Source organism: Melanostigma gelatinosum (assembly GCF_949748355.1).
Source record: "Melanostigma gelatinosum genome assembly, chromosome: 24".
In the NCBI taxonomy this organism is placed as follows: Eukaryota; Metazoa; Chordata; class Actinopteri; order Perciformes; family Zoarcidae; genus Melanostigma; species Melanostigma gelatinosum.
Window position 1 is genome coordinate 4984396 of NC_136657.1, and position 27453 is coordinate 5011848.

A 27453-nucleotide genomic window follows, 5' to 3' on the forward strand; every position below is an offset into this window, starting at 1 on the left:
CAGCGGATGTGGCGCTCCACTGTTAATGTCTGACCTCGTGCCACACACACACACACACAGGCTCGTGGTGATAAAGGATGGCCCTCGGTGAACCCGATGAAACAACGGGTGAAATATCTGAACCGTGGAAAAAGAACACGAAGCTGCCCGTGTGTCGCAATAACGGCGGAATGGAAAGGAGGCAGGGGAGCGGGAGAGAGGAAGGCACCTCGCTATCGCTGCCGACTGCTTTTGTGTTGAGTGCCGTTGAGTTCAACGGCGTGATTAATTAGGTGAGGAGGGGAGAGTGCGATACCGGCTACAGCAGAGTGAGATGTGAAGACTTGCATTTCACAGATAGCCAAAAAAAGGAAGCTAGGGAGACGGATGGGCCGGCACATTTCAAAAGTTTCAAAATCCAGTGATGAGAAGGTTTTTCTCCTCAGCCTTGGAAAATGTGCAGATGTGCGTGTGCGCTTTCATCAGCTAATGGAGTTTCCTGTCTCTGAATGATAACATTGTCATTCGTTAGCACGGTGTACACAGAAGTGTTTGAACAAGCCCACAAAGCTAATGCGTGGCTTCATAAAATGTCATGTAAATCTATGAATGAATTATTTCATTTTTTTTTATCCATTGAAGTACTTGCAGCAAAGACAAGCACGAGGCACAGCAAATGTGTCGACATCAAACACCAACTGTGGCAATTTTCCAAACGTAAGCCTAAAATGAAGCATTGCTTCCGCTGCCGTGCAATGCTGCCGAGGCTCTCTTGAGCAAGGCACCGGAAGTAGAACCGCTGGAGCGCAGCTGCTGAGTGGCCACAAGTGCAAAACAAAGTTGTGCGGAGGACCCCGCTTTGGAGATGCTGCACAAAAAGAAAAGCGATGGTAATCTCCTGAAATGAGCGCCGGCCTCCGAGTGTTTGACAACAGAGAAAGCGACCTCTCTCTCACCTCACGTTCTTCGTCTGCAGCTTGTTCGGCTTCCTCTCAACGCTGCGTCTCCAATGAGCCCCCCCCCCCCCCTTCAGTCTCTAATTAATCCATATCCGTCAGTGGGGAGCGGTTTGCTTGTTTACTCTTATTGAAATTAACAAGGCCTGCCTCCCCAGAGACACAGCGTCAGAAGCACAACTAGCTGGCATTGGACCAATTAGGAATCGGTGCTAATGACGCCTCCATGGCTGCATGGGTGAGCAAGGAGCGAAAAGCAGAGGAGAGAGGGGCGGAAATGAGAGAAATGAAGGAGTGGCATTTCTCAGAAGAGAGTGGATTGACCGAAAACAATCTCACGTTCAGAGCTGCTGTCCCTGTGCAGCCATCGAGGCACAGACAAAAACACCAAAACACGGATTTGAAAGGAAGCAGCCTCCGTCTTCCGCCTCTTCGACGTCTCGCACAATACGGAGGCGGAAGCGACCTCGTTAGAAAAAGGAGACACCAAAGGACACCAGCGTCTCCAGTGAGGGTCAAGGAAAGATCAGGATCAAGCCGTGACCGGCTCAACCGCGCTGACGCCATCGTTTGGTCTCACGAAAAAAGACTGCAGAAGAGAGAAACGACAGACCAGAACACACTTTCACTTCCTTCCATCTTTCTAAACCGCTTTCCTTTCACAGCACAGGGAATAGCGATTTTCAGACTACAAAGGCGTAAGTCTTCAGAGGAACAGAACACTCACGGTGTAAAATAAAAAAAGGGATAAAACAAGAAATTCAAGGTCAGGGGGAGCCGTATAAATCTCCCCCTCAGTTCACGGGAGCGAAGAGACGAGATGAGAGCAGCTCTGAAAGTCTTTCTCAAGACTTTCCAGGACTTGACGTGAGCCATGATTCTTTTTTTCTCATCGCAAAGATAACAAGAAAAACACCCAAGTGTATACTGATGAAGGAATGATTGACTGGAGAACTCTTGAAATGACCCGAGCACCTGATGTGGTCAAACTGTAGGGACAGTGACAAAGTATTCAGTTCAACACAACCCCACAGCTGAACAAACAAGGCCCGGTTTGAAAAGGCTGTTTTCTGTTTTCCTAATGATTTCTGACATGGAATAATGGCAAAAAAAAAAAAAAAGTCGTTTGAATCCGGCATTGTGAAAACGCCGTGTTCCCCCCGGTGCTTTCAAAGCAGTTCAACACTAAACTCTGAAGTCTGTGCACTTGTTACAATCGAAAAAGGAAGTTCTGAGGAAGGGGCGGGAAAAAACAGCTGTCAAATGCACAGTTCTCTCAAGATGCTTGATTTAAATAATGCAACGAACAAAAAAAAAGGATATTCAGCCATACTTAGTGAACGAGTAATGCACTCACAGCACTAAAGGAGAATAAAAAAGGCTTCACCGAATGGCACACAAACAAGTTCGGCTTCACAAGCCGCCGTCATCAAAACCTCTTAAAAGACAGATCCTTAAAAATAGACTAATGGTCCACTTTTTAGCATTTTAACATTAAAACAGAAGAAAATGAGAAACATTTGAGTGCTTCTCAAAAGCATTTAGCGGCCAGATGGAAGTGCGGTGCTTCTTGGGGAACACTAGCCCGGATGTTTGTTTTCTCCTTCTTTTATTCCCGGCGAATGCTTTACGGGAGAAAATGTGCTGGACGCGCACCAAGCGGCAGATGGAGTCAGGCGTGAAAGACTCGGCTGCAAAATAGCACAGAGGGGTTGACGGAGGTGGGGGGGGGGGGGGGGGGGATGCCGTGGGGACACTGAGGAAGAGGACGCAGAGGTCAGGGAGACGCATCTATACACGCGCACTGAACGTACGTGCGCACATTTAAAAACGTCAGGGTGTTAATTCGCGGTGCTGAGGGTGGAGTTGTTTGCGAGACATTGCCGTGTTACTGATTGTGTGTTTCTGTGCATGTGCGCGTCCCAGGCGGTTTCCCCCCAGCAGCCAGGTCCGTTCCTGCGAGAGGCTGATGAATGAGGCCTGGTAGCAGCCTGGACACTCCCATTTAACACAGCATGGAGCTACAAACTGCCAATGTAGACAGTGGGGACACACACACACACACACACACACACACACACACACAGAATAGGCACTAGCATTGCTGCACCCTCTAAATGACAAAACGAGACCGTTCTGTACAGGAAACCGACAGCACTGGTTGATAAAGCACAGAGACGGCCTTCGGCAAAGGCGGTGCAGGAGAACGTTAGGGGCCATGCATCCATCCAGGCCAATGCCGACGTGACTTTTTTTGTCTGAGAAGTTTTTCTAAAAGTCACGATTGTTTCTTATTCCCTCATTTTAAGCATGTAGTTTTAGTTGCCTTTGAATTAACAAAAAAAAAAAACAAGTGCGTCATTGACTTTTACTGCAAAACGCACATACATACAGCCGATACTGGAGCTCCCCAGGGACACACACTCACATGTGACTGATAAAAGGGTGACAGAGGAAGGAACGAGGGGGACTTTGAAAGAGAAACAGAAAGAGAGAGAGAGAGGTACATTTAGCCGGAGGCACGATACCCATAAATGAAACCATCATACAAGGGAAAAAAAGCAGGAAATCACATTTTACACGGCATGACATTTCGACTGTGCAGTTCCTCTCGCTGGAACAAACAAGATTGAGAGGGGAAGAGAAAAAAGGAAAGAACACGCGTGTGCTGCCGGTGTCGGCGCTGTATTTAATTAGGACTCAAACATGTGCTATTTAAATGGTGAATTAGCGATGCTGTGAATTGGCCGTGTTGGTCCAAGCTGTGGCATGTTCAGCAGCTCCGGGGAAGTCCACACGCATGCAAACACACACACACACACACACACACACACAACCACACACCCCACCGAGCAAAGCCACAACAGCACACACTTCATTATACCCTTAATTAATTAAGGCTGGAACTCAAAAGGCCAACAACAGTCAAGAGTGTGTGTTTGCAAATGAATGCACATGTTTCTGAGTCGCGAGTGTGTACGAGTGTGTGTGTGTGTGTGTGTGACAGAACAAATGAACACACATGTTTCATTTGCGTTTGTGTCTCCATTTGGGATTAATTTGGGAAATTAATGTAATGTCTCATCTCCTGGTAGATGAATGTGATTTCTCATCTCCTGCTATGTGTGTGTTTGTGTGTGTGTGTGCGCGCTCAAGTGTGTTTGCGCACATGAATGTGTTTCTTTGCATGCTTAGAGTACATTTAAAGGGCTAGTTCATCCATATGCCATATTTAACCATATTCCCTGCCATACATTCAGTGTATGGAGTGTGTGGACGTCTGTTCCAGCGATGCATTGTGGCTTCCCTCTGTCCGTCCATCCGTCGGCCTGCATCGTCCACACCCCAACATGTGTTGTGATGCAAATGAGGCCACGCTACAACACCACTTTTTAATTGAACCTTTTGATCTGTGGCTAATTCCACTAATTAGCAACACTATATTTCCCAACAGAATGTTTTCCGCTCTGTGTGTGTGCGTGTGCGTGTGTGTGTGTGTGTGTGTGAGCTCTTCTTTTGCTAACTACCCACCAAGCCAATTGCCAGCTGGCATTTAAAAGTGCTCCCAAAAAAAAAAAAAAGTGAAATCTCCGTTCTTTATCTGAGGCGCAGAACAGACAGGTGCGCTGTTATAGGTAACGTTGGATTTGGAAAAAAGGGCACAGATGCTCATTATACAGGCACACAGGCAAATGAGCAGTGAGTGTTTTATGAGCCTGTATAGTTTTATTTCGGCGTTGTACTCTCATCGCCTTCGTTCGTGACTCTCTGCTGATTTAAATGCAAACGAATGCGGTTCACATACTCGCTGGTAATGTGATGATTCGTTTGAATTTGTGCCTCCGCGTAGTATATTATGGTTCTCTGATATATTCACTTACAAAACAGTCCACACATGCCTCACGTAGAAACACGAGCTAATCGTTTGCAGAAAGGTCAGGGTGCCGCAAAAGCAAACCAGACAATCCAATGGAATGTTTTTGCTTTTCTTCAGATTAATCAGACGCTTGCAGAAGGGACTCTTCTTGTAACGGAATACTCTGAATGTCTCTCGGGCTTGTACAACACAAAATGACCGAGTTCCTCCACATCTGCAACGTCGAGTCAAAGCGCCGCCAGATGCTCAGAAGAAGACTCAAAGTTTCCACTCTTCTCTACACTTCAGTGAACGCTCGTAAAAACTGAACAATTAACTTTTATTTCATCGACAATAATCGGACTCACCGTGAGCAAACCCGGTGTCAAAACGAATGACTTTATTTCCTTTAGAAAGAAAAGAAGTTTAAAAAACAAAGGGGGGTTATCTCACTTTAAATGTGTGTGTCTGCACACACACACACACACACACACAATCCTCCTGCTTTCTTCTCCATTGTTGCAGATTCTCTGGGAGTCTCCAAAGCTGCCTTGATAACTAGGGATCCCCTCCCGCCTCCTTCCCCTCGATAGCCGATTACCGCAGCCCTCCCACTGATAAAACGGGGTCCTTGCATCACCGTCTCTCCATCCCAAGCTTCGTTAGAGCTTCCCTGCCTCCTCCCTTTCCACTGGATTTACTTTCAGGCCGGCGAGAGCGCATTGCTCCAGACAGAGAAACTCTGACATGAGCGCTTGTGCGCTCAGAAGAAAGGTGCTTCATATGCAGGAATATAAATCAGCAGGGAGACGTGAAAGAAAAAAAAAACCAAAGCGAGGCGGCTCTCAGAGGGGATAAAAGGCCTTCATTAAGTTCAAAGGTGAAAGGCTTCTGATGTGTGGCAGAAATTGACCACCCTCATGATGTTTCCCAAATGACTATTCCCCCCCCCCCTGTTCGCCTTGAATGAGGGTTTATGTGGCCTGCTGCTGAACTCGTTCACGAGGTGGAACGACGGAGCTGACATGTCTGATGTCGCACAACAAAGCATGCGTTCCGCCCTGGGGAGCGCGTCTGCGCTGCGAAACGGCAACACAGCACAGTTGCAAACTTTGAATGCCGTGTCAGCACTCGACGTGGCTGACACTTCCATAAAAGCCGTCCTACGAAGGGTTAGACATATTGGTTTGCCATCTAATCTGGCAGACTTTGGCCTTTTATTACATGTCAGATATCAGATGTCAGTACCACATATATGATGGATGCTCTTCCGTAACCACAGCCGCATTAGAAGAGTCTGTAAAAGAGTCTGCGGGTGTATTTTCATTGTTAGTCCATATCAGTTCAACCGTCTGGATTTATGCTCATTTCCGTCTTCATTTAAAAAGGGTAGACGGTGTGCGTGGCGGGTCACCTTGGCTGATGGAACTGCCAAGCTATCAAACATGAAACGCATTAGCTCGTGTTGAGCTGAATGAATGAGGAGTTGCTGTAAATGTTCACGTTTCAAGACTTTCCCGCCAAAATATATATCCCCATCTACACGAGACTATAAAAAGGCTAAATCGACGAAGCGTCCAAACAGGATGTGATGATTGAGGTCCTTTTACCAGATGTTGTTTGTGGACGAGGGTGCTACAATCACCGGCTCCTTCTGCTGTGAACAAGCCCTGCCTTCGGTCAGCCCTGCAAACACACACACACACACAAGCCTGGCCAGGGCACGTGCACACCTGCAGATGCATCTGCACGCCTGAGGTGCGTTCATAAGCACTAGTCACACACACACACACACACACACACACACACACACAGGTGCACAGCTGATGCCATTTGAGAGCAGCGGCCTTAAGACGTGCAGCTCTCCAATTAAGTAAGTGAGAGAATCGGAGGGGCAGATGGTGGGAGAAGAAGAAAAGGCAAACAGCCACACTTCCTCCTCTTTCTGTCTGGATTGCCCTTCCTCTCACCTCTGACTTTTTTTTACACACATATGCACTTCTGCTCGCCTGCCTTTCTCCAGTGATTCACTCCAGAGGAACACACTCTCCGTCTGACATCTCCGTTTTCTCTCCGTCTCCGTTCGTTTCCCCGCCTTCGTCAGTGTGCGCGCGTGCTCACTGTACCTCCAAGTCACATGGCCCCGAAGTATAGATACAGCGTCCCAGGGGAAGGAAATGAAAACTCCCCCGTACATGCAGGGAAATGAAATATGACTGCCTGCGCTTGTGTCCGTGTACCTAATGTGTCCCCATGTAGGACAGACTGCATGTCTTTCCCCCTTCCACCATTTCTGTGCCGCTTAACCCGACGGTGTGTGTGTGTGTGTGTGTCTCTGTCTGGCGCTACGACAACGCTCTCTCGCCGTCTCATCTTCACTTAGAAAGAGAAATCCACAGAAGTCTCCAAAAAAAAAAGGACAACAAACGCATCTCTCTGCTTTACAAACACTGACTGATGAGCAGGGTCCAATTTTCTACCCAACAGGATTTACAGTGTTTCCTTGACTGGAAAACCCCCTAACAGCAGCCTCTAATCCACCACAGAAGAAGAGAAGCTGCGACAGACCACAACAATGAGTTCTGTGAGTGAATCTGTTTGTATGCCCCCGCGGTTGAAACACGATTTCAAGGCCTTTTCAGAATTTCATTTTCGAGCGGGAACATGGAGGGGCTCGCAGAGGGCAGTAGCATGACGGTACGAAGCGCCGTCTGCACCGCCGGGTGTGTTTCGACTCAGTCCGTCCCTGCATTTATCTCCGGCTCTTCTAAATGTCTCGCTGTCCGTCCGTCTCTCCTCTCAGGATTTCTCTCGTGGCGCTTTATCTGCAGGAAAAACACATGAATGCATGCGGCCGCTCAGGAATTCAATGGACTCGGTATGAACCTGGGACGGAGCAACATTGAGGCATTTCTTAGTGTCATTTTTGTTGTTTGCTGGAATAATTAACGCATTTCAAGTCGTTTATCCGGCATGTGAGTATAGCTGCAGCTTTCCTCTGTAAATCTCTGGTTGTTTTTTAGACTGCTGGGCGGAAGAGACGAGCAATTCCAGGCCTTTGACGTTCCCTCTGGGGGATCGATGAGCAGAAAAATCAAGCTTGTGACTCATTTCTTTTGATTAACAACCCTGTCAGCTACAAAACTCATCTATGTATGCGAGGATTTATTCTTTGCTTTGGAGGAAATAGCGTGACGTTGTTATCGAGTCACGAAGTCCACACAGGGAGGACATGACGGCGGTCAGATGGGTCAAACAAACGTCTCAAACCGCTGTTTGCTTCCTGTTTCCTGGTTTTAAACCAAACCAAACCAGTGATCTGTGACGAGTTTGTTATTTTCTTTCCAACCTGAAACAAGGTTCCGCTATTCTTACCTTCGTTGTCACGGGCAGACAGTATATTCCACGGGAAATAAATGAATTATGGTGACAGTGAATGAGCGTTTTGTTTTGGCAGTGAATGGTTTGCAGATTTGTGCAGAACCCAATTGGCACCAACCAACAAAGCTAAATATATTTGCCAATGCAAATGAGTTGCGTATGATTTCATTTAGAGGACGCGTGGTTGTGAATAGAACATATGCACACCCACGTCCAGCATTTGTTCTCCATCGCTCGCTCAGGTAGAACCAACACACGTGACGCCATTAGCATGGAGACAAGACAATGTGTGTGTGTGTGAGATGATGATGATGATGCATCTCACTGATGCAAATATAGATCTTGACACACTTCGAATATCACACAATAGATACTCTCACATAAGCACACACACACACACACACACACAAAGTGAGAGCCTGCGTGGCCCGGGCTGATTAATTGGAGCGTTCATCGGCGGTGATAGCTGTGCTCCTCTGAGACAACACACTGTCTCTCTCACTCCACCTTAACCTCTGCTAGACACACACACACACACACACACACACACACACACACACAGGCATGTCACCTCTTCCTTTCTCAGCTGAAATTAGACCACCTCCCTCGCTTTGCTGCGTCTCCCGTCTTGCAAAAACAACCCACCGGCAGCTCACGTTCACCTTGCCGAGAGCGAATTTGCCACGGAGCAACTGGTACGACGCAGGGGGAACACTCAGAGGTGTGTGTGTGTGTGTGTGCGTGTGCCTGAGAGTGTGTGTTTAGGCCTCTCGACCAGTTAATGGGCCAACGCACAGGTTCTTGTTTGGGGTGCGCTCTCTCGTCTTTCTCGGCGCTGAGGGTGGCTCACGTTCACGGACACACACACACACACACACAGACAGTTCTAGCAAACCCGTAGAGAGGCCAGAAAAATAGCAGGGAGGACAGGGTTATTTAGGATAAGAAGAACAAGTGGCGGAAGAAAAAGTCCGCACCTCTCGTTAAGGTATTGTTCCACAATCTGCTCTCCCTCTCCATTGTCTTCCCCTCATCCTCGCCCGTTATCTACCCTCAGAGACTTTCCATCTCTTTCACCTCCGCTTTGTCTCGCTTTTGTCTTTCCTCTCTCCCTGACACACACACACGCACCTCCACCTTTTCGCCCCCTCTCTCTCACTATTCCCTCCCTCCCCAGTCAGCTGTCACAGCTGCCACTTTCTCGCGCCCACTCATTTATTACAGGTCACCATCGCAGGAAGGGGGCTGTTTAAAAAGGACAACGCGGCCCCATCTAAACACACACACACACACACACACACACACACACAGAGTGAGACATGCTCACACAGTGCCAGACAGATTAAGGCCCTGATTAAAGCGGGTGTCGCATATAAGTCTTGGAACAGTAAATATCCTTAATTTGTAGTGTAATTAAACAGATTAGCTGCCGTGAATATCTCAACAGGGATTAGCTGACACACAATACACCAGGCGGGCTCGACGACAAACACATGAAGGCGCACACACACACACACACACACACACACACAGAAACACAGAGGGAGTGAGCTCATGAAAAACATCCAAAATAGCGAGGTTTATAACGACCGTAAGATGCAACTGCAAGACAGACGAGTTGGTGTGTGTGTGTATGTGTGTGTGTGTGTGTGTGTGTACATCACATGAGAAAGAGAGAGGATGCAGCGAAGGTAATGACACAAATCTACAGGTTGGGGTTGAATTGCCGGATCAACACACGCACAGATGGGGGATTAGAGATCATTCCTCCTCCAGCAGACTTTCATTAAAAACGCCAGACTTTGTCAAGGTTACAGGAAAAAAATAAAATAAATTCCATTGTTATTCTAATGCTCCTCTATTGTGCTGCGCCGAGAGCCAGAATCGAAAGCAAGGGAAGCAAGTGAAAGAAGGCAAAGGAAACAAGGGAAAAAAGACCAGACTGGTTGTGAAAGACGGAGTCGATGGCACTTGATCCTGCTTCGCCAAGGAAGTGCTGCCAATCAAAGGAAGCGGAACACTGTCCCACTTCCTGTGTTGGCCTCGTGCCCGAGCACAGAGCTGCAAATGTGAATCCAAAGCCAACGCTTACGCACAACGAGCACAGATACACAAATGGATGAACGTGCACTGATGTGGACCATGTGGACGCTGTGAATCTAAACCTCCATCCAAAAGGATTTAAAGAGGACAGATCACACTCATTTTCAGGTTCATCATTGTATTTCAGGTTTCTAGAACATGTTTACAGAGTTGAATGTCAAAAAACACACATTGTTTTCCTCATATGTCTGTCTGAACATCCCTGTATTCACCCTCATGTCTGAAACGCTCCGTTTCAGCGACTGCCGCTTTAAGGCCTCATCCCGAAAAAGCCCAGTCTGCTCCGAGTGTGAGAAGAATATGGCGAACCTTTGCAAAGGTATGTTCTCAAGTCTTGACAAAGGAATGGGAACCAAACCTAAACAGATTGTTCATCACATATTTCCTGATCAAGGCAGCTCTAAAAAAAAAAAGAAGCTAAGTGGGTTGTCTTGTTTCATAATTTCTGGATTGGCAGCCACTCCAGACGGTGATGAAATGAGAATTTCATGATGTCCCCTTCAAAGCTCACCAGCTTGACAGTACACACACACACACACACACACACACACACACACACACGTGTGGAAGCACGTGTATGACAGTCGGAGTATGAAGGAGCCGCCGACAGTGTGTTGTCCACGAAAACAAATTGGGTGTTGCAATTAAAGAGGGAGAAATGAGCTGTTTTCAATTCTCCCTGTGTGCTCGGTGACAGCCTCACACACACACACACACACACACACACACACACACGGCTAATGAAAGACAGAGGGGGGAGTGTGCACGAGCAGATATGCGTGTGTGTGAGAAGGAAGGGAAGGAGAGAGGCAAGGAAATAAAAAGCCGTTAAAAAGAGGGAAGAAAAGCAGAGGTGCAGTGAAAGATGAAACAGAGCGGAGAAGTGAAACCGCGGCACAATGGAGATGTTAATGGATGAGAGCGGGAGGGAGGGAGAGGCAGAAATAAGGAAAGAGATGGGGGGGGGGAGACGACGAATGTGCGAGAAAGAAAGTGAATGAGAGCTAATGAAAGAGGAGTCAAATAAAAGAAGAGAAGTGGTGCGAGCTGACCGGCACTGCAACATTGTGTGAGAGTGTGTATGTGTGTGTGTGTGTGTGTGTGGGACGCCCCTCAGTCGCAGGATGGAGGCATTTGTCTCTGAGTGGAATCACAAGTGGCGGGCCGAATAAACCCTCCAGTGGTCTCGAAGAAACAGAAGAGTGAGAGGACAAAAAAAGAAAGATTCCTCTGTCTTTCCTGTCCTTTCTTCTCCTGGGCCATGCCTCGCTCACGCTGTGTGTGTGTGTGTGTGTGTGTGTGTGTGTGTGTGTGTGAGAGAGAGAGAGAGAGAGAGAGAGAAAGAGAGTTGAGAACAACCATGAAAAGTAGATTCAAGACTTGTGCTTTAAGCAAACGAGGAAGCCGCCTCACACTTAAAAGACATAAGGCTTTAATTTCCATGAGTGTGTGTGTGTGTTTGCATGTGGGCAGGAGGAAAATAAAGACAAAATTAGACTAAGAGACAATGCAGAATCACTGCAATTAGGAATTAAAAGGGAGCCTGCCGATTCGGGGGTGTTTACAGTAAATCCCCGTGCATGGGTGAACTGTGTTTTCTGTGTGGGAGTGAGATCTCAGTCCTCCCTGAAAGGCGGCATCTGTGCCAGGCTCCAAACGCCCGACCGGCCAATCTAACTCGCACTAGGAGTTGGCACCTGACGCCTCGGCACAGCCGAAGCCAAACCCTGCTCATCATTAGGCGGCACGAAAGGCACGCGGGGTTTCGAAAGTCTGTTCCTGCCAACACAGCGCCGGAGACGGAGAAGGGACGAAGAAGCAACGGAGGCCAACAAAGCCGCTATTTTGCACCCGGGCCTTGGCCGTGTTCCTCCCCCATGGTGTGCAGTTATGATTCCGCATGTAAATATTTGGGTGGTTTCACAAACTGGGGGAACAGAAGCCCCTCTGTACAGCCGAGCGAGCGAAATGTCAGCAAACAGGCTCGTGACGTCGCCGGATCGCTTCGGAATGCCTGGGAAGAGGAAAGCCGGAGACAAAAACAAAGACACTGCTTTTTTTTTTTTCTTCCTTTATGTGAACAGCATCATCTTTGTTTGCTTGGCCTGTGCAGATGATCATCCGAAACGCTGATTCAGACGGCGAGAGGTAGCGCACTGCTGTCTCCGGCCTCGGAGACGCTTCCCATCACCCCCCGCGCGGCCATTTGTACGGCTTCTCTTACGGCCCGCTGAGACCGTCCAGTTGAGACAGAGGAAGCAAATAACACTTCTATGTCGCCCTCACTGAACTGCAATTATTACTCTTTTGTGCAAGCGGCCATATTTGATCCCCCCCCCACCACCACCACCACCCGTGCTTGTCTCTTTCACCAGAAGACGCCGACAGATGCACAGGAAGCGCGCAGATCTCCATCAGCTCGTCAGAAACGATACAGATCCCAAGTTATGATGGCGCTGTTGACTAATATAGAGCAAGATTGAATTCCTTCACCTCCCTCATCTCTCATGCTGTCACATAAGGGCTCGCGGTCTAGACCGATGCTATCAAACCAAAAAAAAGAGAGAGAGAGAGAAAAAAGCTTAATTAGCTTGTAATAAATTCTCATTTCCGCCAGCCTTCTACAAAGCCCAGGCCGGCTCCGTGGCTCAGCGTGTGCCAGCTGACGGACGCCCAGTAATTTGATACTGGCATTCAGCGGGTTCCCCTTTTCCACTCCCCCCCCCCCCCGGCTATTTCACAGGAGAGCACGTCTTTAAATGTCACCCAAACACACAAGTGAATGCAGCATTTGTCGTACACACAGAGCTGCGGCGATTGACACGTTTGAGTCGTTTGTTTCGGTAAGCAGACGCACGGACAGCTCGACGGAGGAACTGCTGGCGTGAGCTTCATTTAACAGGTTAGCATTTCAAGCTAAAGATTAGCCCCGTCAAGCTCTGCCGAGACGCCAGTCGTCCATGAGAACACCAATCACAAACAACTGGAGCACAAAGAAAGCTGGATTTAAAAGGCATTCAGCACTACAAGGAAGATATAGACTGAGTCGTTTTGCCAGTAAATAGCTTTCAACCACACTGCATGGTCTTCCTCGTGGGGATTCGGAGGATCTAGGGCTGAGGAATGTTGTAGGATGCAGTGACATCAAGATCACTTGATGGAACAATTAGTCGATCAACAGATGATTAATGGCAGCTATTCTTCAAATAAAAAGTCATTCATTGGACCCATTCTCTCTTTGGATTTGAAAACTAAATCTCACACATTTCATCGACGAAACGATTAATTGGGAAAATTGTTGTACGATGAATCAAGAATGACAATAATCAGTTTGTTGTAACCATAACCCTATATTACCATAATGAAAGCAATACATCCAATGTGTCATGAGTCAATTTACTTCCCTCAGCTTCCCATTGAGTTTACCTATTAACGAACCCTGGAACGCATCAGTAGGGTCAATCCTGAGCTCTGAATCACTTTTATGTTTTGTTCTGTCTGCGGACGGACACAGAAACACTCACATCCTCTCGCTCTGCCGGCAGTCAGTCAGACAAGTCATCAATCAAGTTCATGGTGCGAACATCTCCATTTTTCGGCATGTGGTCGAACTGTACACAACACACTACACACACACACACACACACACACACACACACACACACAGAAATGAGTGCATACAGCTCCACAGACCGGCTGACTGGCAGGAATGCAGCAGACATTTGTCTCGCAGCAGGAGCGCACAGACAGATTCGATCACCATGTTAAACGCCACCAACATTTTGACTCATTCCAACCTGATATGACTTGATCGATGGTGCTGGGTGGGACTTTTTAAAGCCACAATAAAGAGGGAGGGGGGGGGGGTTAAAAGCCAAAAGAGTGGACGGATGGCATACAAATATGTACTCAGCATACACCCACACGCACGATGAATGTCCCCGGGAGGCATAGCTCGGATTCTTGGGCTGAATTTGCGTCACAAATGTCTTGGATGGGAGTGTATGCATATAGTGAATAAATAAACCACTTTTCTTCCCTCATTCATCCCCGCCTGACACCCATCCACCCCTGTTTAATAGGCAGCACCCGAGACCCAGGCCACAGCCAGCCGGCGGTGTTTGTTTCTTTAGCTCTTCTTTAGCCAAAACTCACCCCGTCCTTGGAGGCGGGAAGGGGGGGAAAAAAGCATCACAGAATCACGTTTGTGCCTCTGGGAGGTTGGCCAAGTCCACCTCATTGTTTGGCATCCCTTGCCAAAGCTTGATGATATCAATTAAGACAGGAGATTCATGGCATCATGAAGTGCTCATCGGCCCAAAATGCAAACGCAAAATATGACTCTGCATCTCACAGTCTGACATTATTCCAAAGCAGATATTAACCAAACAGAACACTGGAAGCACATTAAAAGTCCTTATTGATCAGTGAGTCTGTGAACAAACTTTTCAACAGCACAATCTCGCAGCATCAAAGCCAATCATTTGCTCGGATGTGTTGCAAAAATCATGAACAAAACGTGACACAGCAAACGTGGCATGTTGCAGCAGCGAGTATACCTACATACCAGAGGAAAGCACACACATGGAACTTCATGCATCAACTATTGCATTACAAGCCTGTCTAGGAATATTGCAGGATCATTGAAGTGATTGAAGTGAGGAAAGCGGGATGTGTCGTATACATCCAAATTATTCAAAGACAGTTAGGAGGAATAGAAACTGCACCGACCAAGCTCAATTCATATAACTCAGTCCTCGGTCTATCAATGCCCCGTTTAGGGGAATTAAATTAAACCGTTGGCGCATTCATTCATATTGATGGCACAATATGAAGCGGAACGGCTCATCTGAGCTGCGCTATCGTCACAGACTCGCTCTCTTCACTGGATTTTGAAACATTTTTCTACACCTAAAGATAGATCCGATCGGGCACACACGCCAAGTGGCTTTGGCACGAAAATGTGTGAATTTTCTTCTTTTTTTTTTTTTTTAAATCTGATGAGCGAAATAAAAAGGTTAACCACACGTAGAGGAGCTTGGAGAGATTTTTACGCAGAGCCCGACACGGGCTGCTGAATCCCACAGCTTACTGCAGGTGTGACTCTCGGTGCGACGACTCAAAACAGCGTCAGCGCGCTCGGATATGAAGTTGTGTGAAGTTTGTGACAGCGTGATGTCGAGCTAACAACACGGGGTGTTTCAAAACATGTCCATTCTTGATCATTCGGCACACAAGTACAGCGGATTCGCCGGTTGCGCGTGAAGGTGTTCGGACCCTCACTGGACGCCCCCCCCCCCCCCGCTTTTCAAGTCTGACCTGACAGGGAGCACCCAGGTGCACAGAGACGCGCATCCAAGCAACTCACCTGACTGTGCCGCACTCGATCGGATCGCCAGCAAAGTGACGAGGAGGCAAGCGAGGAACTTCATCTTGGAAAAGGGTCTGCTTGTCTTGTTAACTCCCGTAACTCACATGTCCAATCAAGATATCCAGATTCTTTTTTTCTTGCGCACAGAAATAAACGACCACAACGAAAAGGAAGGGAAAAAAACAAAAAACAAACACGTCGGAGTCTTCTTTGGCTTCCTGGACCGCTGAGACGGTGTCCGTGCGCACCCGCAACCAGCGCCGTGGAGAGCTTTTTACGCACCGCGTTATTTGTTGTGTTTGTTTATCAGTTCCCAGGCCAGTGTTTAGGTCGGTTTCCGCCGCGGATACTCAGAGCCATTCACTCCTCACGCTGCCATAGCGCCGGTGGCTGGGGGGGGGGGGGGGGAGTAGGGGGGTGGGGGGGGTGGGTGCGTGGAGTAAGTGTGCAGGGCTCGGGGGTGGGGGTGGGGGGGGGGAGTCTGAACACGCCTCCTTGCTGTGATTGACACCTCCTTCAGCCTATCCGAAAAGATTAGGAGCGTTTTGTCTTCTGTCTCTGTTTTTTTTTTTTTGGAAGTCCGCCCACCTCACTTATCGCCTCTTCTGATTGGCTGCTCGGCGTCATCGCTGCTGTCAACACACCTGTCAGGAGCATACTCTCTCTTTTGGTTTCCTAAACAACCCAGGAATTCTTTTTTTTATTGTCACACAATGATCATAAAGTCATATTTCATGAGTTGCTTTAGAGCCTATTGGTTAACATGGCCGAGATATATCCTGTCTTTAAAGATAAAAAAGGAAACTATCACAAATGACATTGACTTTTTTTGTTACAGACTATTTCACAACTATCGAACTACATCATTGGTGCTGGTGTATTGAATGCAGACTTGCAGAAAGCTCCCTGCGGTGCCAGCAGGGCCATCCTCTGCAAGTATCCACCACCAGCAGTCCTATCAATTTTGGATGATGCCGGTCTAAAGGGGGCTGGCTCCGGCAGTAAACCATTTTCAGGGCCGCTCGTTTTACAAGCCAGCGCGGCCCAATCCGCCCCCGTGGCTTCGTTTGTGGACTGATGTCAAAGTGTGAAACCATCCGGGAAAAAAAAAATGAGCGAGGACGAAAATATATTGATTTGTGATGCATGTAAAGCAAAACAACTGGCTCTATTACCAAGTGACTCCACAACTTTAGGCAGCAAGGACCGTAAGGATCCCTCATAAATCCCCACAGCGCCAAATAGAGGCTCCATTCAGCGTCCTCTGCTGCTCTCTAGTGGAATTTAGAGAGGATTACTCGATTTCAAGCTTCTGCTGCTTGCATGAATCTTCGAGCTGTTTTGTTTTTTTGGGGACATACAATTACATTTGGTTGTATTTTTCACAAAAATTGTGCTCATAGCACTGGGGATTCAACCCAATGTCCAAATGATCACCTCAAAGCCATATTATCATCATTCTGTGTCCAATAATCAACAACAATCCTGTGATTCCTTTGCCAATCGCTTGCTGAGACACTTTACATTTGAATAGATTCTTTCTCTCACTAATTGAGAAGGTTCAAAGAAACATGGATTGACTTTTGTATCAAGAGAAACACAAGTTCCAGCCCCTCCCAGTCGTATTAGAACAGAATTTCAAGATTTAAAAACACACTGCAAGCACTGATGTGCACCATCCTCTTTAGTATCAACACAGAATGACCAGAGCAGGGTTTGTCTTCGCACCAAACGTGAGTTAAACTGAAAAGTGTTTCACTCCCAAATCACAACGATGCATGAACAGTCTAAAGCACTTATTAGAGCTCTGGGATCCGTCTCACACCAGCACAGACAGCCACACTGTGGCAGCACTAGCCTGGAGAATACCAATGAACGTCACTGTGTTACAAAAGAAAAGAAAATCTGCAGATGAAACATTCAATTGATGACATTTCTGAGCTGCAGGAGATGTGAGCATGATATGCACGCGACAGGGAAATGGGAGCTCCGTCTCAGCGCTCCGTAATGGGTCCCTGCGTGAGTCCAAAGACACATTTGATTGGAGGGCTGCAGTCCATTACAAATGATCAATAAGTGATGGGGGGGGGGTAACTTGACGAATTAAAAAGCTATGATGAGTGTAATGATGTGTTATCTCACAGCAGGCCGCTGCACTGATCTTGCAAATGAGAGCAAGTTGGCATTCAATTCATAGGTGATGAGTTGTGATAATTGTGTTTAAAGGCCTCTGTAGAATCCCATGTTCAGCTCCAAATAAATAAGAGATATTATTGATGTAGATCAAAATGAACTCAAACTTCAAGTTTGTTTCTTTCATCTGTTTATTTTATTTAATTTTAGCTTTGATATGTGTGTAACATGAGTGTACATCAGAATGTGCGTGTCTGACTTTGTTGCGTCCCCTGTGAGCGGCTCCACGCAGGATCAGATGACACGCAGAGCTTCTAGGATTAGGGCTGCGCTCCGAGGGGGGGGGGGGGGGGGGGAGGAGGCAGCCTGCCCACTGCGCCAGCTCAAGGGGACCTTTTTTTTCTTACGCGCAGTTGGCGCCTTCTCGTTGCGCTGCGGTTCATTTATCTGTAACGGTGTTGTGCGTGGGTCAGTGGCTTTGATACAGGAAGAAGGGAGAAGCTACCGTTGACCCCCAGGGGAGTGAGTGGAGTGCGCAAAACAAAAAAAACGTCCTGGAGGTGTTCGGCATGGCTCTGGAGAGCGCGTCGCTCCTGAAAGTGGGGCTTGTGTTGTTGGTGGCAGGTGAGTGTTTGTGGGAAGAAGTTTCGAACGCAAAATAGTTTGATCCACTTGATTTTGGTGTGTTTTAGTTGTTTGGAAAGGTGTGCGTGAGCATGTGGTATTACACATAAAAGCATATATTTCAGAGATGGCTGAGCTCAATCCTATTTTGGATTTGGTGTGTTGTCAGAAAGTACAGATGTCACACTGTGTAGAATATATTGTTTCACGGAAAAGTTCTGCATCAACTCTGTGGGAAATACCTGTTAAAAGCAAAACGTAGAAAAACGGTCCCTTTGACTGTCACACTATTTATTATCAGTTTATTATTACCTGAGTGGAAGCTATTTTATGTGCAAGTACAAGTACATCATTGTACTTCATTACACTTCTTGAGTGGATGTACTTGAGTGGCATGGATTCTGTTTGAGTGAGTCATCAGACGCATCCCTCAGCTCTGCACAGGTTTTACGGCTTCCATTGATAACAAGTGGAGAAACATATCAATGTCTTTCCCGAGTAGCATTACTCTAGATCAGCGGTTCCCAAACTTTTTAGGCCGCGCACCCCCTTCTACATCCCGACCGGGTTCGCGCCCGGTCGGGATGTAGACACAGATACTTTTCATCATATTCCCTCTTTTTTTTTCCCAGTCTGATGCTCACCCTCGTTTCCTCTTCTTTCACCTTGACTCCGCGATGGGCCGATGTGCTCCCGATTTGTCTGTGCTATCCCTTCCTCCTTTCCGGTCTCCTCCGTCTCATCTTCCTCTGACTCTGGCTCGAGTTCTTCTCCCGGTCTCTCCCCAACGCACCTCTCAGTTCCCCTCGCCTCCGATTCCTCTCTCTCTCTCCCTCCCTCTCCTCTTTTACGACTGATAGCTTCAGATGTCCCACCTGACAGTTTCCCCAATTTCAGCCAGTTTAGCATATTTAAATTAATGTTGCTGAATGAATAAAGCTCGCTGTTAGCTGACGTTAGCTGCACAAGCTAGGCTGGCTAGTGTGTACGACTGGCGGCAGGCGCAAGACTACCGGAAGGAGCTCAAGTGCATTTATTAAATTGTACGTTTTTAATTTTAAATCTTACAAAGGGGATTTTTATAATTCATGTTTTTATTTGTGAAAAAACCCACTTTTTAAATTAAAATTACATTTTTTTTTTAATATTTAATATTTTTACACCATCAAACCGCCATTACACTTTTCCTCTCGCGCACCCCTAGAGGCAGCTCGCGCGCACCACACGTTGGGAATCCCTGCTCTAGATGGCACGTCTGATGGAGAAAAACATGAAGACTCAGCAGCTGGCTATACATGCAGGATGGATGGATCCTCGTTTGCTTTTTAAATCCATAAATATTGAGTCTTGGGACGGCGGGCAGAATTCATGATTCCTGTTAGACTGATGTGTGTTTCCTCTGGGTTATACCCAAAATGGAGAGAAAAAAAACACTTGAGGGCAGGAAGTGGATGGAGTGAAATCTTCCAGCGATGCAGCATCTGTCATGGTTCGGCCTTGATTCGTAGCCAAGTTAGCAGCCACCTTTCAAATGCCTGGATGTCCGAAAGTAAAGGCCTAATGTAGGGAAGAAATGGTCCAACAGAGATAACCGGTGCCAGAACACGACACGAACCTCTGCAGTGCTTTAAAATCCTTCCCGCGCTGCAATCACCCAGATCCATTCCCATTGTCATATTCACGCCTCGATGAATACCTTTATGTTGATGCTTTCTTCTGTCTCTCTTCCTCTTCTGCGCTCCAGCCCAGGTCCTTCCGTCAGTGTCCGGCTGCAACGGGGGCTTCTACGAGAGGACGATCGGCGATCTCTGCTCCGCCAAGTTCAAATTCGACATGGCAGCGCTGGACCGAGGCCTGTGGTGCAGCTGGCCGGACACCATGGAGTGAGTCCGCCCGCTGGCTCGTGCAGAAAGAGAGAGGGCAAGGAAAAGAAAACGCTTGTTGCACTCGTCTCGGGTGCGGTTTAGTCAGAGACAATGGCCTCAAGGAACTGATTTATGCCTGAAGGGAAGAGTTTGATTTGGTGTAAAGAGGCCTCATTCTTTGAGGTAGCTCTCAAAGAATGAGAATCTTCTTTCAGTAAACACTTGTAAATGTATATGATATTAATATACAAGCATGTAGTCTTTCCTATGGTAACATGGCCATCTTCTGAGCTTAATGGTGTAAATGCAGCACATATCATCACATAAGCTCCTCTCCCGAGAGGACTTGTTTGCCTTAACTTAAGCCGGCCTCGATATGTTGCCGTGACTTTAGCTCATCCTCTGATCCGGATGAACGACATCCTCGACCTGCTTTCGTGGCTGTTTGCCTTTACGGCCAGCAACTCCAGCCTGTGTCTCCACTCACCATCGCATCGCTTGGTCGCGCCCTCTTTACTGTATCTGCTGCACATTATCTCTCTCTCTCTCTGCATATATATATATATATATATATATATACTGTATATATAGTGTGTGTTTTCAGTGTTTTTCAGTCGGATGAGTCAGACAGGAGGGTGAAAGGAGCTGGGAGGCCCACAGGAGAAGCTGCTGTCAAAACTGTGATTTCCCTCCTGGCTCACTGTCCTCTCCTGGTCCAGCACATAATTAGTGGCCGTGTTCTTTGTGTGTGTGTGTGTGTGCAGTTGTAACACAGCATAAAATATGTGTACAGGCACATAGAGGGTTTGCAGTTGCGTCACAAAACTCCTGGCAGTTTGACGCCGTCGCCGATGTCCTGGCTGTGCAGCAGATGAATAAAACATATGTACGACAAAAGGAAATTAGGAATATACAAATAAGGCTTGTTTGTGGGTGCGGGACAATTTGTAATTCCGAAAATCCATTGCATTGGTACAGGAGGTCGTTCAGATATCCGTTGAAGTTGTCTCTACGTGTCTTTACGCACATTTCTTGACGGGTTTTCTAATTAAGACTTTGTATTTCATCTCCAAAAGGTATTTTTTATATTTTTTGCTTGTTCATTTTAAAGCGTTTGGCTTGTGGCCTTCATCAGGGTCAACAACGTTTTGCAAAAATAATTCTGTTTTGAGTAAGAGCCAGATGGCGTCAGACACCGCACATCCCAGAGCTATAAAAAAAACACACTCCTGTCTCTCCTGACTTGTGTTTTATTTTTAGACCAAAACAATTTCACTGAGTGGCAGCTCAGCACACATTTTCTTAGTCCAGTTCTCAGACACATAGGGCTCCACAGGGTTAGGAAAAAAGCTGCGCCGTGGCTCCGCTGCGTTCTGGATGATAGATGCAACTGTCATTTTTGGGTGGCGGGCGTCTTTTCAAGTGGCCTCATGTTGTTTGCCCTGTTATTAAAAAAGAATAACAATAAAGCGAAACGACACGCTGAACAATAAATTGCAGCCATCTGGAAAAAAAAGTTAGAGTTGTGTGGACTTATCCTTTTAGGGGGCTTCGCTTTTTTCTGCCCACTCGGCCTCCGGCTGTGCAGTTAAAGTCAGCGGCCATCCGGAGTGGTGCAATGCTCCACTGAGGGTGCTATACTCCGTTGGTATGCATCTCCATTTCCCCTGCCCTCTACCACCTAGCAGCTATATTTAGCCGTGTTGAGGCCGACTGGTAATTCTAGACGCTCATTTCGCCTCCTCTTTCCTACCAACAGGAATCCCCCCCCCCCCCTCTGGTTCCACTCTGAAAGAACGTTTCAAGGACAAACAGAGACGAATTATACCTGTGGAGTGTATTTCTAAAGTTCTGTAACTCAGAGTGGGAGCTATAGGAGGGACCACTTTAAAGATGGTGGAAATACGGCTACCGGTACCAACCTTCCTGACACATTCCAATACTCGTACTACTATCCTATGTAGTGTGCCAGGAAAAGATTTATATGTCACATGGAACGTGCCAAAAATGCCAGGATGTCCTGCTGCATCCGGTCGCATTTTGCCGTATACAAGCCTGCGTGCTTTTCTGCTGACGCACAATACTCTGCGTAACGGATATGTGAGCAATAGGGTCAAGGTTCAAGGTGCAATATGATGAAATAGGATGCATACTCCAAAGTAGACTACTAGAAGTAAAAAAAAAAAAAGTATTCAATTTGGATTTTTGTGATGGCATTCGAGAGTTGGGTCACGTTTTTTCCTCGTGTTGCTCTGCAGGATCTACGAGGGGCTAACAAACTGCACCTACCAGGTGGCCTTGAGGGTGGACTGCTACTGGCCGAATCAGATAGTCGACCGCTTCTTCATGCAGATTCACCGGATCTACTTCCACGACTGCGCCCTGACCGGCCGGCTCCTCCACGACCCGCCGACCGGCATCCTCGCCCCCTTCATCGGCGTGCCGGTGCTGGTCACCCTGCTCATGACTGCCCTCGTGGTGTGGAGGAGTAAACGCACGGAGGGGGTGTTATAGGGACTCGGACCCTCAAAGGCTTGTGAATACACGTGGACTCCTGAGGGGCAATGACGGAGCATGTGGTAAAAGATGTCAGGCTGTTATTGTCTTGCTATTGTATAATTCCCATGTTCGTATGAATATCTAATGAAAAACAGCAGACTTTAACACCATATTATGTTATAAATGCTGTTTGGTTAGAAATAGAGAGTGTCCGAGTTTGGGAAAAGTAATAAAGGTGTTTGGGATTCAGGGGAATTGGAGGCCGCGCGTGTTAATTACCATCTGTTGTCTTGGCCCGAAACAATCTGTGAGCACGTTAACAACTGAAGAGAGGATGACACTCAGGGAGACGCCGACGACTTGAACGGTTGTTATACATTTGATTCGAGAAGAAAGGAGCAGAAAACGGTGGAAATTCGATGACAGAAGAAAAATAATCGACAGTGCAAGCATTCGCTGTCTGCTTTTGATGCGAGTGGATTTCTCTCACCCCGGTGATGAAATAGGGGAGTTCCTTTAAGAAAAGTGCAATTTTAGGACTGTAAAACCATCACGTGTGTGACAGGGCTCCATCTAGTGTTCACTCTGGAAGGCTCTAGCTTCACACATGCTGAGATCCGTAGGCCTGGAGTTGATTTGAATGTATGTTCAAGAGAGCAGCACACTGCGTGTAGTAATTAAATACAATGTCATACTTTCTTATCCATGTAAAAGTCATGGCTCAGCACTTCCCGCTCATATATTCTGCTTACTGGGCTCTTCTGTCCTGTCGGTGGGGAATTCATGGTGGCTGTACTATCAATGTTTCAATGTATCAAGATTGGGGAAAGGCTGAATCGTGATTCAGAAAGACTCTCCTCTCCCTTGACAATGAACTGAGATGCCCCCGAGCAAAACATTTGACCGCCAACTGCTCAAGTTTAAGCTGCTCTGTGCCAGTGAACTCCCAGCTGTCAGAGTGTGTATATGAACCAGATGTAAGAGAAGTAAACTGGAACACTCACCGCTCTTTGTCTCAGTCTGAGCAGGAGTCAAACATGTCTGAGTAGATCGTCACAGAGCTCCTTCCTAGATCCTATCCAGGTCATGCAACTGTGACTTCAACATGAAGAGTCACGTAAGGATATTTATGAATCATATTATTATCTTAAAAAAAAGCACACAAAGTGCTGCCAGTGTGAGTGGCCCTCGGAAAAATGAAATGTTTCTAACGAATACCGTCAAAAGAAATGCGGTGATTTTCCAAAATCTCGATTTTTGAACATGCACTTGGTTGCAAACAGCAGCAGATGGCAGTAAATGCACATATATGATGCTCTGTGCCAGGAGAGAGCTGCCGAGTGTCTCAATGCTTGGATGTCACATGTTGGTTGGAGTTTGTTAACCCTCAGTGCAATACAATGTGATAAATGCTCTATTTGGTATGAATATGGAACGTATCCGTACAATCGTTTTCGTGGATAATGTCACCAATACGAGGGTGTCAAAAGCGTGGCAGGGCAAGGTAACAAGGTGTTTGAGATTCAGGGGATTTGGAGGCCCTGCATGTTAATTAGCATCTGTTCTCACGGCCCTAAACAATCTGTGAGCACATAAATATAAGTAGAGAGGAGGACAGGACACTCAGGGAGACACCGCCGGCTTGAATAGATCATTCGAAAGAGCGGTGAAGAAGGAGAGGAAAGGAGTGTACTTTTATTGTGTAACGGAGACAAATCACTTTGTACTGAAGGAGAACCAGCTGCATCTGTGTGCTATAAAACAGGACGAGGCAGTCAAACGTCAGTCGAATCAACAAGCTCATCGGGAAGGCATGGCTCCGTCCTGATGGTGGAGATATGGTCTTTGGTGGTGGTGTCAGAGAGGAGGAGGAGGAGGAGGGAGCAGCGGAGCATCATGGAAAGTGACTCTCACCCTCTCCACCATGTGCTGGTCACACACACTCTTTTTCTCTCTGGATTACTCTCCCTCCGTACAACTCTCTGATTTATGGGACATTTCGTGCAATATCACGATCCTAATCATGAACATTCTGGATGAACCGGATACTTCAGATGTGTTGCTGTACATACAGAGCTATGACACCATGTCATTCACATCTGGGATCATTGCTGCAACCTTAAATCAGACACTTATCCATCATTGTGTGACGGGGCTCCATGTTCACTGTGGAAGGTACTGTGTTTATGTCAATATTCATAAGCCTGGCGTTGATTGAACAGCAGGTTCACCATATCATTATGTCTTATTTAAAAATGAAATATCTTCATAGAAAAACGAACAAAGGACGGGCATCCGATTTTTATTTTGTCCAGCAATTAACAGAATTGAGTCACTTTTGATGACACTTGGGAAACCAACAGCTGTGGTTTCCAACCCGGGCGTCTGGATCCGGTGTCCGGGATTCAGCCGGTCAGAGCGGTTTGCGGGCCAGCCAATAGAAATACTTCACAACCACCGTGACTTCTGTGTCGGGAGAGGACACCTTCATGGCAGACATCAACCTGTTGGAGGACAAGAAGGGACAGAGAGCTTTAATAGGATCATTTAAGTGAAACCTGAAATGACTCCCGACCAGAAGAAGCAGGTCAACTCTGTCCAGAGACAGAGAGCAGCACACTGCGTGTAATAATTAAATACCATGCCGTGATAATTAAATACAATGCCATACTTTCTTATCCATGTAAAAGTCATGGCTCAGCACTTCCCGCTCATATATTCTGCTGACTGGGCTCTTCTGTCCTGTCGGTGGGGAATTCATGGTGGCTGTACTATCAATGCAGTTCAAGCCTTCAACAGTTAAGCTGAGTCGAGCAATGTTTGGCTTCTCTGATTAATGCTCAAGACTGTGACAGGATTCAAAGAAGAATTAAAGCCGTTTCGGAGCGCGGACAATGAATTTAGGTGGAGATGGAGAGATCAAGGTTCAGTGGCAGGCAGGTGGAGGTGAAAGCTCAGAGCCAGAAGTTAAAGATTAGACTTGTTGATGAAGTGGAGGTTAATATCTCACTTGTTCCTTGTGTCATTAGAAAGACGTTCAGCCTCAGCAGGATCCTTTTGTAGCAGTTCCTGGTAGCTGGAAAAGGTCTCCACCATGCCGATGTATCCGTTCAGTGGCAAGATCCTCTTTACCCTCAGACACTCATTCCTGGACACAACGGAGGGAAAGATTGGGGAAAGGCTGAATCGTGATTCAGAAAAAGACTCTCCTCTCCCTTGACTATAAACTGAGATGCCCCCGACAAAGACATTTGACCGCCAACTGCTCAAGTTTAAGCTGCTCTGTGCCAGTTAACTCCCAGACGCTAGCGCGCGTGTATATGTCTGACTTCATATGAGCGTGTTCAGAGCATTTACGCTCCTTGTTTTGCAGGGACTACTTTAAGAACGAGATGCAAGATAAGTCAACTGGAACACTCACCACTCTTTGTCTGGGTACGAGCAGGAGTCAAACATGTCTGAGTAGATCTTCAAAGAGCTTTTTCCAAGATGGGGATTTCGGTAGGGAAGCAGGGCAGCGTAAAACTGATCGAAAAAGAAAAAGAATCATTACCAACTAACATGTTTTGAAATTCTAAATAACACGTTCCAAGAATGAAGTTGATGGATTTGCGATGAACCTCATCACAGATGTCGTCGAGTGTCCCGTTGGAGACGTCCCCATACTCCAGCTCCATCGCCATGGTGTAGCTCAGCAGAGCCAGGCAGCCTCCAGGCCTCAGCACCCGGTCAGCTTCCAGGAGGAACTTCTCACGGTCGAACCAGTGAGCCGCCGTCATGGCCGTCACAAGGTCCACCTCACCACCAGCAGACGGTAGCTTCTCTGCCGGACACTCCCTGGTGGCCCGAAGAAAAACACATTACAAAACTCGCAGCTTTTTGTAGAGAAGATGTGGGAAATGTCACATTCTCGACACAGTTGGAAGATACCCTGGATGATATTTTGAACCACCATTGCAGATAGACAAACAAAAAAAACCTCCAACCTTCCCGCCAACTCACCTGTATGATACATTTGGAGGTTTTTTTGTGTTGGCTAGAGCCATCTCCAGCTGAGCCGGGCTGACGTCCGTTCCAACAACCTTGGTGAAGTACGGAGCCAAAAGGATCGTCCCTTGGCCTGAACCGCAGCCCACATCCACAGCAAGATTGACCTGGTTCGGTGTCTAAAAGCAATGCAGTCAAACCTTTTATGAGCTTTGTTTGCTTCTGAGTCTATGGTTCCGCAGCTCTTCTATTACAACATTCATCTCAGGTATTTCAACATGCAAAATGGCCCTTCTTTCTGAGCACGAATGAACCATCTTTAGAGGCATTAGATGGTGCATGAAACAGCATGTTGCTGCCTGAAAACTTGGTCAAACACACTTCACCTTTTTCTGCATGTAGCTCATAATCCTGTCGATCACTTCACGAGGAGCCACTCTGTACTGCAGGTAAGCGGCTGCGTGATCTCTACCCTCAAAGACGCGTACAGCCATGTTTCTGTGCGGCTGACTGATACTATGACTCTGCACTATGCGCTTGTCCTTCTTCAACCCCCCCCCGAGTTACACATTAACTCCCGGAATTAAAAGTGTCACGTCCTCGTGAACTTGCTCCTTTAAGTGTAGTAATCTATTTTAATGCTAAGTACCCCTCCGCAGCGTTGATGTTCACTCAAAAGTGTTTCTTCGGCCATACTTT

General features: G+C 47.1%; 2 protein-coding genes across 2 annotated transcripts; one reads left to right on the forward strand and one right to left on the reverse strand.

The window, feature by feature from the left end:
• The first annotated feature begins 18201 nt into the window (after nucleotides 1-18201).
• On the forward strand, nucleotides 18202-23027 carry LOC306797219 (receptor activity-modifying protein 1-like). Its single transcript, XM_079296459.1, has 3 exons — nucleotides 18202-18403; nucleotides 20148-20286; nucleotides 22527-23027. Exons 1-3 carry the CDS (start codon nucleotides 18349-18351, stop codon nucleotides 22780-22782), a joined length of 450 nt encoding a protein of 149 aa, XP_079152585.1. The 5' UTR covers nucleotides 18202-18348; the 3' UTR covers nucleotides 22783-23027.
• A 2117-nt stretch (nucleotides 23028-25144) lies between these two features.
• On the reverse strand, nucleotides 25145-27250 carry LOC306797431 (putative methyltransferase). Its single transcript, XM_079296796.1, has 6 exons — nucleotides 27141-27250; nucleotides 26770-26933; nucleotides 26388-26604; nucleotides 26189-26292; nucleotides 25778-25915; nucleotides 25145-25271 (listed from the first exon to the last, which is right to left on the reverse strand). The coding sequence occupies exons 1-6, from the start codon at nucleotides 27246-27248 to the stop codon at nucleotides 25181-25183; spliced, it is 822 nt and encodes a 273-aa protein (XP_079152922.1). The 5' UTR covers nucleotides 27249-27250; the 3' UTR covers nucleotides 25145-25180.
• Nucleotides 27251-27453: the final 203 nt, after the last annotated feature.

Excerpts from the sequence above, each read along its gene's own strand:
- LOC306797219 (XM_079296459.1), top strand. The coding sequence starts at position 18,349 with ATGGCTCTGGAGAGCGCGTCGCTCCTGAAAGTGGGGCTTGTGTTGTTG. Across the intron at positions 18,404-20,147 it reads GCTTGTGTTGTTGGTGGCAG|CCCAGGTCCTTCCGTCAGTG; the intron begins GTGAGTGTTTGT and ends TCTGCGCTCCAG. Across the intron at positions 20,287-22,526 it reads AGCTGGCCGGACACCATGGA|GATCTACGAGGGGCTAACAA; the intron begins GTGAGTCCGCCC and ends GTTGCTCTGCAG.
- LOC306797431 (XM_079296796.1), bottom strand. The coding sequence starts at position 27,248 with ATGGCTGTACGCGTCTTTGAGGGTAGAGATCACGCAGCCGCTTACCTG. Across the intron at positions 26,934-27,140 it reads TGAGCTACATGCAGAAAAAG|ACACCGAACCAGGTCAATCT; the intron begins GTGAAGTGTGTT and ends CATTGCTTTTAG. Across the intron at positions 25,916-26,188 it reads TCGTACCCAGACAAAGAGTG|GAATGAGTGTCTGAGGGTAA; the intron begins GTGAGTGTTCCA and ends CGTTGTGTCCAG.